Raw genomic sequence first — 11,363 nt, 5'->3', positions numbered from 1 at the left:
AGTAAAAACTTTGTAGGTATTACATCAAGTGGGCTGGAGGACACTCTCATTTGTGATACTGTTTTTAAAAGCTCAGACAAGTCGATGGGATAAAACTGGTTAAAACTCTCTTGTTGCTGGTGAGGAACCTCTGAGTAAGAGGTCGCGGGGGTAATAGAGGCTCTGATTGACACCACCTTATTGGTAAAATAAGATAAAAACAATTCACAGTCATCATTACTTCCAGCTGAGGCACAAGGAGGGGTTGGGTTTACCAGCTGATCCACAGTCTTAAACAGAAACCTGGGGTTGTGTTTATGTGTAGTAATGAGTTCAGAAAAATAGTGTGTTCTCGCATCCTTAACCATGTTATTGTAGTTAATTAATAAATCCTTCAGACTGAGGTAATGGACTTGGAGACTGGATTTTTGCCATCTGCGCTCTGCTTTCCTGCATTCCCTTTTTAGGCTGCGAATGCTGTCATTTATCCAGGTTTGCTTACTAGCTTTAGATGTAGGCCTAACCTTTAGAGGAGCAGTAATATTTAGTGACGACAAGCAGATATGATTGAAGTGATCGACCAGATTGTTGGTGTTGGAATCAGACAGGTGTTGGCTTTGGCTCTGAAAGAATGCGTGTTCATCAAAAATGCGAGAACACACGGAGCTTGGTGAGGCGGCATGAGTAACAGGCGAATCACAGCTAAAAACAATACATCTGTGGTCAGATATGGTCATGTCCACTAATTCCACAGAGGAAATGCTAACACCCAGGGTAAAAACCAAGTCCAGTGTATGACCACGGTTATGTCTTTGCCCTTTGACATGTTGTTTGAAGTTAAAAGAAGTGGCCATATTTAAAAAGTCAGTTGCATTAACATTGGTGGGGTCATCAACATGAATATTAAAATCACCACAAAGAACAATTCTGTCATAATTTAAAACCAGAGTAGCTAAAAATTCATGAAGTTCTGATAAAAATCCTCCAGGCGGTTTTGGGGGGCGATAAATTATAACAAATATGATAGGTTGCAGCCCTCCAACTTTAAGAGTGAAAACTTCAAAGGAGTTAAATGCATCACAGCGTACTTGATGACATTTTAAATATTTCCTATACACGCTCACTAGCCCACCACCACGACCACTGACCCTCAGTTGACTAAAACAATCATATTGAGGCGGACACAGTTCAGCTAGCTGGCTATAGTCATTTATTTGCAACCAGGATTCAGTTAAAAACATAAAATCTAGATTTGCAGACAAGATAAAATCATTTAAGATAAAAGTCTTACTTGAAAGTGATCTCACATTGAAGAGAGCCATTAATACCAGAAGCAACAGAGTCACCAGACTTGACATTCTTACTGGTCTCATCAAGATAATCTCTCTCATGCAAGTAGGCTACACTTAATCAAGCACATTAAAGAGCAATGTATTCTCATGGCCATAAACCTTCATCGTGTGAAACACTATGGAGAGAGACAGCTGTTAATACCAGACAGTTTCTATTTGGGTCAAACAACAAAATCATCACAATTAATGTTTTGTTAAGTTTCATCTACAACTTTGAAAATATTTTTAGGGAAATTCCGGTTTTAATCCAGTCTTCAGATACTTTCACATATAAAAACAGCACAGAGTCTACATTTGGTAAAAAATTAATAAAAATTTTACATTAGGCTATATCAGGAAGTTACCTAAAATATTTATTCTCTTTTTCCTCAGTCTTTAACAGATAACAAAACAGCATGCAATGTCTGAGGCAAATGATCCATTATCCACTTACTTTAGCACGCTTTATTTTTATTTTTCAAACTTGGATGAGAATCCTTTCTAAAACCACATTTTTTTCTGATTCAATCAGGAAGCTGTCAGATAATGAAAGAGGGAAAATGTAAGGGGGAACAAGTTTTTGTAGGCTACTTGATTCTCAAAATGTCAAAACTTTTCCATCTTTTTCAATGTTATTTGATTTAAAGTGAAAACTCCTGCAGATAATGTACATTTTAAATTTTTTTGTTTGCCTTTTATTTTCCTGAAACCCTTTATCATACTTGGATTTCTGTTTTCAATGCTTATGTAAAGTAAAAGAAGTATCCCACATTTAAGTCACACATGTATGAGTCTGTGGTATTAATAATAATAATAATATTCATGTCATGATCATTTCCTTGGCTACAGATGTTCTTGCCTTACCTTGAATCAAAAGAGGGCATTTCTCTATTGTGTTACCATACCATATTATCACATAACTTTATTAAGTGACATTTTGTTTCCGAAATGCTCATAATGTCAGATTGTATTATTTTTTTAATTAATTAATGACTTAATTGCTGAGGCAGCTAAGTCTTTCAGTAGAGATGTAGCCCCTGGCTCACATGAATACGCACGAATTTCATTAAAATACCTCTAAAATAATAATCTGTTCATTAATTATAACGTATTATCAGCACATTTAAACACATCTTAAATACTGACTAAGTCTTCATGACATTCTGGTAAATTCGGCATGTACCTACAAGTGGTTACCTACTGTATCGTCGTTAAATCTTTACTTTTGTAACAGTTTCTCCCTACTGTCTTTGCACTCCTCGACAGCACCACAGATATTAGCAGCTCTAGAAGCAGATGCTTTTCACCTGATGTGGACGAACACAGCTGTGGCTAATAAAATTAGGTGAATAATGGCACCGTTTGACTCAAGGTGTGCCAAATTAACCACTATTTATTCACTGACAAAAACGTCCCGGACAAAGCAGTATCCCCCTGTTAATGCTCAATTGCAAACTAGCTAAATCAAAGGTTCTGGCTGCTATGATGTTATTAGCTGCAGCTGTGCTTAACTAATGACAGGTCTATGAAAAGGGTCAGTTGAACTAAAGGATATGGAATTATGAATTGAGTTTGGTGTGAGGGGTCTTGTTAAGAGAAACTTTTAAGATTGGCCTAATGTTTGGAGCTGGATTCTATTTAATAGCTGCTTGGGGTCCATAGTGAAAGTTTAATAGAAGTGGTTTCAAAGTTTTTCTAATAATTGCAAATGTTGTCTGACAAAGATAATTATAATAGACAGCCTATATGAAATGTTAAAGATAAGATAAGATAAGACCTCCATAAACCAAATAAGTTATGACACTTGTCCTTTCACAGTCTATGAATTTCAATTAGGGCATGTTTCGTCAGCCTACCATGAAAATAGCTTCACCCAAAAGCAATACATGCTAAAAGGTCATCTTTTGGTTCAGCTAATAAAATCATTTAAACTGATTTTAAAAAATATATTAAGCTTTGTGGTTTTACTTCAAGTGGATGTAAAAACAAAAAGAGATGGCTGAAGTGATAGACTTTGAAATTTCCATTGCAAATTCTTGAAAGCTAATTTGAAAATTTGTTCTATTTCTAATTATTTCTGTGACCCCTAGTGCCAATCCACAAGGACTGTGTGAGGAGAACGGATGTGACAGATTGTGAGTTAAAATTAAGCTTCCACAACACATGGGGGAAAATAGTTATGTAGTGATGTGCCCCAAAGTGGTTGTCAAGTTATTTGAAACCCACATAAAAAGATTGGTATTTTTATTAAAGCAAAACACAGTAAGAGTTGCAATGTAAGTGCTGTGAAAAGAAGAGAAAGCGTCGCTCCATAAGTCCACAGTTTCAAAAATCTATTAAACCTTAAAGCCGACTTTAAATAAATAAAATGAATAAATATTCAAAACATCTCCATAATAGGAAATGACCTTATGAAGCTTTAATTAAAGTCTAAGCGTGTGCAAATATTGGATAATGCAACAACTTATAATGTATTATCATGATTATTAACTTCATTTTCTGAAAAGAAAGCTTAATGTTAGTCATATCTCCTAAAAAGTGATAACTCTGTTTTTGTAGTAATGCTATTAATATCTATTTTTGTTTAAAAATGATAGAAAAGGAGGTTGTTATATGGTCATGGTTATATTTGAGTCCCACTTACTTAACTGCAATAAAACCAAAAAGTTTAAGTCCACAAGATCAATTATTATTTGTATATGTAGCGTGACATTTACTTACATCCAAATATTCAATGCATGTTCCCAAAGAAATTAATCTAGACTTCCATAAAACTTGACACTGTGATATCTAGTGTCCTGATGTGTTCATTGTCAGGCACGTCTGGATATTTGCATAATCATTTTGTTTTTTAATTTTAACTCCTTAAAAAGGACATTTTAGTGTTTTTGTATTTAGTTTTAAATAAGTTGTTACTTACCTGCCAGTGGAGAACTTTTTCAGTAAATGCTCACTCACTTTTTAAGAAGTCACCGTGCTTGCCGGGGAATAAACTCCACGCATTGGTGAAAACGAGTGAATCCAGCCTGAGAGAATATGAATTTTCCGGCGTTTCCCTGTGTAACTAAAACAGCACACTGGCGGAACGAGCAGGGAGGCACGAAGACAAGGAGTGATGAGGACAGACTGCTGCTGCCTGCTGAGTAAAGAGCAGAAAAATGACACATGCAGAGAGGGAGGGAGGGAGGAAGAGAGGGAGGGAGGGTTTGGGAGGGAAACCTGAAGACAGATTGACAAACATGAATTAGCCTACATTTATTTCCGACTTCAAATAATAATCTTTATGCTCTCCAGCAGAGTAAATTGTTTCAAATCAATAAAAATACAAAGTATGTGGGTATGAAGAGCTACTTCTTTATTCTAGAAAGCCGTACACTAAATGAATAATGTGATCACAGATTTAGAAATGATAATTAATTTTCCAGATGTCACTACAGCAGAGTACAGGAGGACCAGAGGAATGAGAGGGGTTAGAAAGGATGATTTATGTTGGAAGCTACAGGTCTTTGTAGATACTGTGATGCTTTGTGTAGGGACCTCAGCACTGAGGAAACACATTTTTAAAAGTTACAAATGATCAGAGTGGACATAATAGAGAAGCTGATAGTCTGCCCTCTACTGGGGGTTAAAAAACAATCTCAAAGTAAATGATTGAAAAGGACAAAAATAAGCTCTAGGGAACTTTTTGACCTGAGTTGAACCTTCCTGACAAAAATGCTCTTTCAATGCAAATTGTAATTTTAGCCCTATACTATTATAATGAGCAGGTTTAGGGGTGTACACTAACACTTAAGAAGTCCTTTAAAATGTTTTTGCTCTATTTAGATGGACTGAGGCAGCATTTAAGATTGGACTTCTTGATTCTTTGGTTGATTTTTAAAGTTGTGATTGAGTCCAATGTGTGACTTTACTTGTCCCAGGGGTTAGATCTGAGTGAGTCATCATTATCTATTTATCTGCTTGCTTTTATTGGTCTGTTCACGGGGAGCCCATGCAAAAGAGAGCGAACCGTGCTGTATAAAGCAGAAAAGTTTTCTTGAACCTGCATTTCAAGCAGATTTAGTGACACAGAACATGTCAATTTTCATACATGGACATCAGACTTAGGAAGTTTACATGACAATACTTACAGTACCACCCCAGCCACAGCCTGTTCACCCTGCTGCCTTCTGGGAAGAGATGTAGAAGTTTCAGTTGCCGCACCACCAGATTGCAGAGCAGCTTTTTCCCCCAAGCTATCAGACTTTTAAACTCAAATTCATCCTCCTCACTGCTCCATTGATTATAGTTTATTTCTGTTTACCATTTTTATTGCTATACTGCATATTAATTGCTTCTGTATTAATGTGTATTGTCTGCTATGTAGCAGAAGGGAAACAGGAAACTCCATTTCACTCTATAACCTGTTGTATTGTGACAAATAAATGTACCTACTTACCTACCTACTTTTATGGACATGAGAAAACAGTTTTTTAATGCACAATTAAAACAATCCTGGCCTGTAAAGTTGATCAGATTTCCATTTGTCTTACTTTTCATTAAAATAATAACACCGCTTCTTACATTTGGAGTCACTAATATCTTAGAATATCCAAGTGAAGCCTGTATTTTCATGGTTTTATGGTTATATTTTCTAATGTGAAGCCTTGTAGTGTTTGTACATGATGCAGATAATCTGGAGAAAATAATCTGGATAAGTACAGCTCTGAGAGTTAGTCTGCTGTACTGTGTGTAGCTGTTGGCTGAAAGATAGATTTTCAGGACAGCCTAACGATGTTGGTGTCGCTCTCAATGTTTGATACAGAAAAAGTTTGAGGTAAAAAAGAGAAGAGAAAGAAGAAACAAAGAATTCTCTGATTAATAATAATAAGATGTTCAGAGGGTGGCATGGTGTTCCAGTGGATAGTGTTGTGGTCTCACAGGAAGAAGGTTGCAGGTTCAAACGCTGGTTGCCCCGGCCTTTCTGTGTGGATTTTGCATGTTCTCCCTGTGTCTGCGTGTCTTCTCTCTGGGTTCTCCGGCTTCCTCCCACTGTCCAAAGACATGTGGCCTAGGTTGATTAGTGACCCTAATTTGTCCTTAGTGTATCCCGCCTTTCGCCCAGTGTCAGCTGGGTTTGGCTCCAACCCCCTGCGACCCTGTACGCAGGATAAGTGGTTGACAATGGAAGATATTTGGCCCTCTGATGTTAAACGTTTACAGTTCTGCATTTCTAAATGACTTTACCTCAAAATTCTTGTTTTTTCAGTCACTAAGACAGTTCACCAGAAGCTCACTGTAGTCCTCGGTTGGATTCAAACTATAAAGACGCCTTATTTATGATTGTAATCTTGAATTATAGACTTGTCATTGTCCTTATGAGGAGACAAATGTAAAAAAACTTTAAAAAACATTTGTCTGTAGTTTCCTGAGAATTTATTTCATAAATTCTGCCCGTCCATCACTTATATGTTGGTTAGTGTGTCTCTCCAAATAGCAGCACTAGTGTTCACCGGCAGTGGTCAGCTTTTTCTATGATTTATTCGACATGGAAGAATAGTCACCTATCATTACCACTCAGCCTGTCTGCCTTCCTGCCGCTCCTCCTCCTCTGTGGTTTGTGTGTGTGTGCGCCAACACTTGTCTGTCCTACATCATCTTAAGTATCTCTGACAGCTCACCGCGAGTCTCACACCATGAGCAAGAGGTGTGTGTGTGTGTGTGTGTGTGTGTGTGCACGTGTGTGTGCACGTGTGGTGGTATTCGTGGCAATTAAAGAGTGCCTTCACAAGGCTCCAATGAAAACAAGCCAGCTTTTATCACCTGTAACAGCAAATATTAATGTGAAGAATGTGTTTATGGTCTTTATGTGTAACTAAGGCGTTTCAGATTTACTTACATAGCATTCAGAGTGTGGTTGTGTTGGACAGAAAGCTATATTGAAACAGAGGAAATAATTATTTATACAGAATCTGGACTTTCTGAAAAGTTCTGAATTACTGTTAAATAACCCACCTTTGAAATTACATTGACTTCTTTATTGGGATAAAATGTTTTTTTTTCTCTCTTTTGCTATAGGTGTACATTTATGTGTATAAAGGGTTTTATGTTTGACTTTCTTCAACTGATTTTGTTCAGTTTCTTTGTGTATGAAATGTGTCTCACCAATCGGATTTCGCCCTGCTGCTTTCATGATCAGTAAATTGTTAATTGTTTTCCAGAAGAATCAGTTAATCGTTTGGTAGATTATGTGATGGACAAAGGTAAAGTCGTCAAATATCTGTACAACCAACAAAAAAACAAAGATATTCAACTTAGTATGATGTTAAAACAAGCAAAAGAAGCATATTCTGACATATTATTGGGTTTTTTTGTTTTAAGTGAGCGGTATAAAAATAGTTGGTGATTAATTTTTTTGTTGATCGTTGCAGCTGTAATCTTCTATATACCTTGTTTTTCACTGTTGCAGTGACACCTGGTCCATCCCACTACAAATCACATAAAATGTAGGAAACCTGAGGAGAGCTGGGTGTTGTATTTTCACTTTGGAAATGCTGCCGCCCTGTGATGTCTATGGGAATCACACGTTGACGGATCATTAAGTATATTCATTAATTATTTTATTGTATATTTTCATACACAATTAAAACCCACTTTGTTCTGCAGCCAAGTTATTCTCCCAGGCTGGGGAGATCTGATGCTTGCTGAGAGTCCCAGCAGTGTTTTTATAGTTGCATTTCTGTTTTTACTGTTTGTTTCATTTGTTTTGTTTTATTTCATTTTGTATCATCTAATTTAATTAAATTTTCATTTGTTTCATTTTGTTTCAGTTAAGTTTAGATTCTTGAACTAAACCACGCCTTAAACTCAATCCATTTCCGCACATAAATTACTTTCCGTTCACTTTCCCTTGTAATTTTGGTTTGCTTAATTTTTTTGGGCCACTAAAACTTTACAACACATATTGACATATAATAAATGTGCCATACCCTAGAGTGCAATACTATCTCAGTTGTTAACAATAACTTATTGTCCTGTCCTGTTTCATATCTATCGTTTTACAGATTATAGTAATCTTCACACTATTTTTTATTTGTACATTTAGAACCTTAATTAGTTTAGCTGAAACTCTTTATATTTTAAATTTTGTTGTCATTTTTGTTTTGTTTGTTATGTGGGAATGCATCATCAGAATTGCACTCATTTTCTTTGTATTCTGTGCAATGATCATAAAGGAATCTGATTCTGAATCTGAATTATACCTTTATAAAGCTGATAAAAGTTTAGTAACTTGAAGTTACTAAGTTAAGTTTTCAGTCTTGTGTTGTGTTGTATTATTTACCCTTCAAATAATATTTTCCCATATTTCCAATAGTGTCTCAATGCAGAGAACCCAAACTGGTTAGGGGATTTGCAGGGGAAAAAATGTGAAACAACACCGGCATCTAAAGGCCATTTGAGGAACTGCAGCTTCTGATGTACTGCATTGACTTCAACTTGTCATGGCCATACAAAATACTGCACCAGCTGAACAGTGTTTTCGAGTTGAAACTCTGCTGCTCAAACAGGTTAGCCTGCTGTGTGTTTAAGTTTAGCTCAGTGCTGCAACTGATGATGAAGCTTGCTGGTGCACACAGACTGCTGACGTGGCTGTTTTGTTCCCACATTGCATGACAAGGATAGTTTAACATTTATACAATCATCAAATAGAGGTCTGACATATAAGTATGTACGTAAGGATATTTGTGTGTGTGTGTGTGTGTGTGTGTGCAGTTTGTTTACAGTTTGCTATAAAGACTAGGTCAGTGGCCGAGGTCTTTATGCAGCGTAATCCCACAGCCTCTTTCTGGAAAACACGACTAGCAATGGAACCACTGACTCAAATTTTGGATCTCATTCTCATGACAAAGCAATTGTCTCAATTATAGAGGGCTCTGAGGGTATAAAAGAGAATGAGGGCGCATATGAGCACACACACGCACACACGCACGCACACACACGTACTCACACATAGTACTTTACATAACACACACACATTCAAGGGAGACCACACTGTGGAGCAGATCTAGTCCCAGGATGGGCAGGGTGAGTAGAGATTAAGGATTACAGTTAAGTTTAAGTTTTAACATTTTAACCTGTCTGTGTGAACAGCAGCCATGACAGAAGAGCGACATTGTGTGGTGCAAGCACTGGTTCATCTAACTTAGCACAGGGACTGGGGAGAAAAAAGCCTTGTCTGCTACAACAGTGCATTTAGAGAGTTGTAGCCTTAGCAGAGGCAGGCGCTCCCCGAGTCCTTTTTCAGTTAACATCTTGTCATAGCAAGTGAGTCATCAAATCCATCCCATAATCACCTGGGTGTTTTCAGGATCCTTGAGATGAAATGAAATATGGCCTTGCTCTTTTTGTAAAACACAACCAAAATATCCTGAGGCTATTTGTATTAATAATGACAGGCAACATCAATATACCAATGTAACTGATAATAAAACTTTTAATTTTGGTTCACATTGGACAAATTAAGCATGGACATACGTACGATTATTTCCAGCTACCACTACCACTTTGTTTAGATTCTGATCCTGATTTTGAGAATTCAGGAAATGCCTTCAGAGCAGCGGTCAAGTTGGTTGAATGAACTCGCTGGGTATTTACTTTTCAGAAAATGTGAAGCCCTCACTGTTTAAAGGGAATTTAATGTTGAGATTGTATATCCAGGTTTGGGCTTGCAGGTTTCATTTTGTTAAGTCTGAACATTTAGTAGATAGAAAATTGGTCAGAAGTTAGATATCCTGCTTTCTTTCTCCTGTGGATCCACTTTCCAAAAACCTATGTAAACCTGTAAAGTCTGTGTGTTTATTTACACAAGTAGGATGAGAATCAGGAAACTGAGTGTAAAATAGAGTTTACAGACAGAAATCAAAATGTTAAGACTTTATAGGCTAAGAGCCCAGACTATACAAACATCCACATTAGAGTTTACAGACTTGAACTTATTTTACAAGCTTACAAACCAAATATTATATGCATATATTATCAAGCACTTTAGGTAGGTATTTAATATTTCACTCAGGTTCACTCATGTACTTTCCACCAGATCGTCTTCTACGAGGACAAGAACTACCAGGGTCGCAGGTATGAGTGTGACAGCGACTGCAGCGACTTCCACTCATACCTGAGTCGTTGTAACTCGGCCCGCGTGGAGAGCGGGACCTGGGTGATCTACGAGAGACCAAACTACATGGGGTACCAGTACGTCCTGACCAGAGGCGAGTACCCCGACTTCCAGAGCTGGAATGGCCTCAACGACAGAGTCAACTCCTGCAAGATGATTCACTTTGTAAGCCTTCGAACGTACTAAGTTTCTAGGATACAGTGGCAACGACTGCATAATGTTTTACTCACCAAAATGAAACACCAGCTAGTTTGGCATTAGCTATGCTAATATGCTATGCTATGCTCCTCCATTTTTACACATTTTCAATGATATCAGCCTATAAAATCTGCAATAAAAATTGCTTGAACCTGCTTAAAATGGTCAAATAATTAAAACCGCTGCCAAGACAGTTGATTTTGAAGTAAGAAAACACTTCAATTTGAAGATGTTGCAACAAAACATAAAAACATTACTGCAACCTATCTCCTTCATTTTGCCTCTCTGTTTCCCCTTTGCCGGCGTCCTCCTCCAGGCCAGTGGAGATCCTTACAAGATCCAGCTCTATGTAAAAGGGGACTTTGGTGGTCAGGTGTTTGAAGCGACTGAGGACTGTCCCTCCGTGCTGGAGAAGTTCCACTGGAGAGAGGTTCACTCCTGCAGGGTCCTGGGAGGCTGGTGGGTCTTTTACGAGCACCCTCACTTCAAGGGCCGCCAGTATCTGCTGGAGAGAGGCGAGTACCGCAAGCCGGTGGACTGGGGAGCCATCTGCCCTACGGTGCAGTCTTTCAGAAAGCTAACTGAGTAGCCACTTTCCTTTTGTTTCACCTTTTCATTGGCTGCTGATTGGCTCATGACTGAGATCTGAGAGACCAAGACACAGCAGCAGCTACAATAAAACTGAATGATGAGTAATTACA

General features: G+C 37.7%; 2 protein-coding genes across 7 annotated transcripts in view; one reads left to right on the top strand and one right to left on the bottom strand.

Annotated features, from left to right (window-relative positions):
* The window catches only part of LOC123979997 (DNA-binding protein SATB2-like), a 30,719-nt gene extending 28,148 nt beyond the window's left edge, over positions 1 to 2,571 (bottom strand). The window contains exon 1 of one of the 2 annotated variants that reach the window (XM_046064118.1): positions 2,498 to 2,571. The gene's annotated coding sequence lies outside the window, so the exon portion shown is untranslated. The remainder of the gene's footprint in view (positions 1 to 2,497) is intronic. The other variant, XM_046064114.1, reaches the window with a different exon arrangement.
* The window catches only part of LOC123980009 (gamma-crystallin S-like), a 15,629-nt gene extending 4,266 nt beyond the window's left edge, over positions 1 to 11,363 (top strand). Inside the window, exons 1-6 of one of the 5 annotated variants that reach the window (XM_046064140.1) lie at positions 2,771 to 2,844; positions 3,401 to 3,445; positions 7,759 to 7,891; positions 8,665 to 8,857; positions 10,387 to 10,629; positions 10,979 to 11,363. In XM_046064140.1, coding sequence (XP_045920096.1) covers positions 8,792 to 8,857; positions 10,387 to 10,629; positions 10,979 to 11,251 — 582 coding nt within the window. In that variant the 5' untranslated portion in view covers positions 2,771 to 2,844; positions 3,401 to 3,445; positions 7,759 to 7,891; positions 8,665 to 8,791 and the 3' untranslated portion in view covers positions 11,252 to 11,363. Of the gene's footprint in view, positions 1 to 2,770; positions 2,845 to 3,134; positions 3,207 to 3,400; positions 3,446 to 7,758; positions 7,892 to 8,664; positions 8,858 to 10,386; positions 10,630 to 10,978 lie in introns of those variants that run through there. The other 4 variants (XM_046064169.1, XM_046064160.1, XM_046064151.1 and 1 more) reach the window with 4 other exon arrangements.

This window comes from Micropterus dolomieu, linkage group LG01 (genome assembly GCF_021292245.1).
Source record: "Micropterus dolomieu isolate WLL.071019.BEF.003 ecotype Adirondacks linkage group LG01, ASM2129224v1, whole genome shotgun sequence".
In the NCBI taxonomy this organism is placed as follows: Eukaryota; Metazoa; Chordata; class Actinopteri; order Centrarchiformes; family Centrarchidae; genus Micropterus; species Micropterus dolomieu.
The sequence above is the reverse complement of the archived record's forward strand: the minus strand, read 5'-3'. Positions and strand labels throughout refer to the sequence as shown.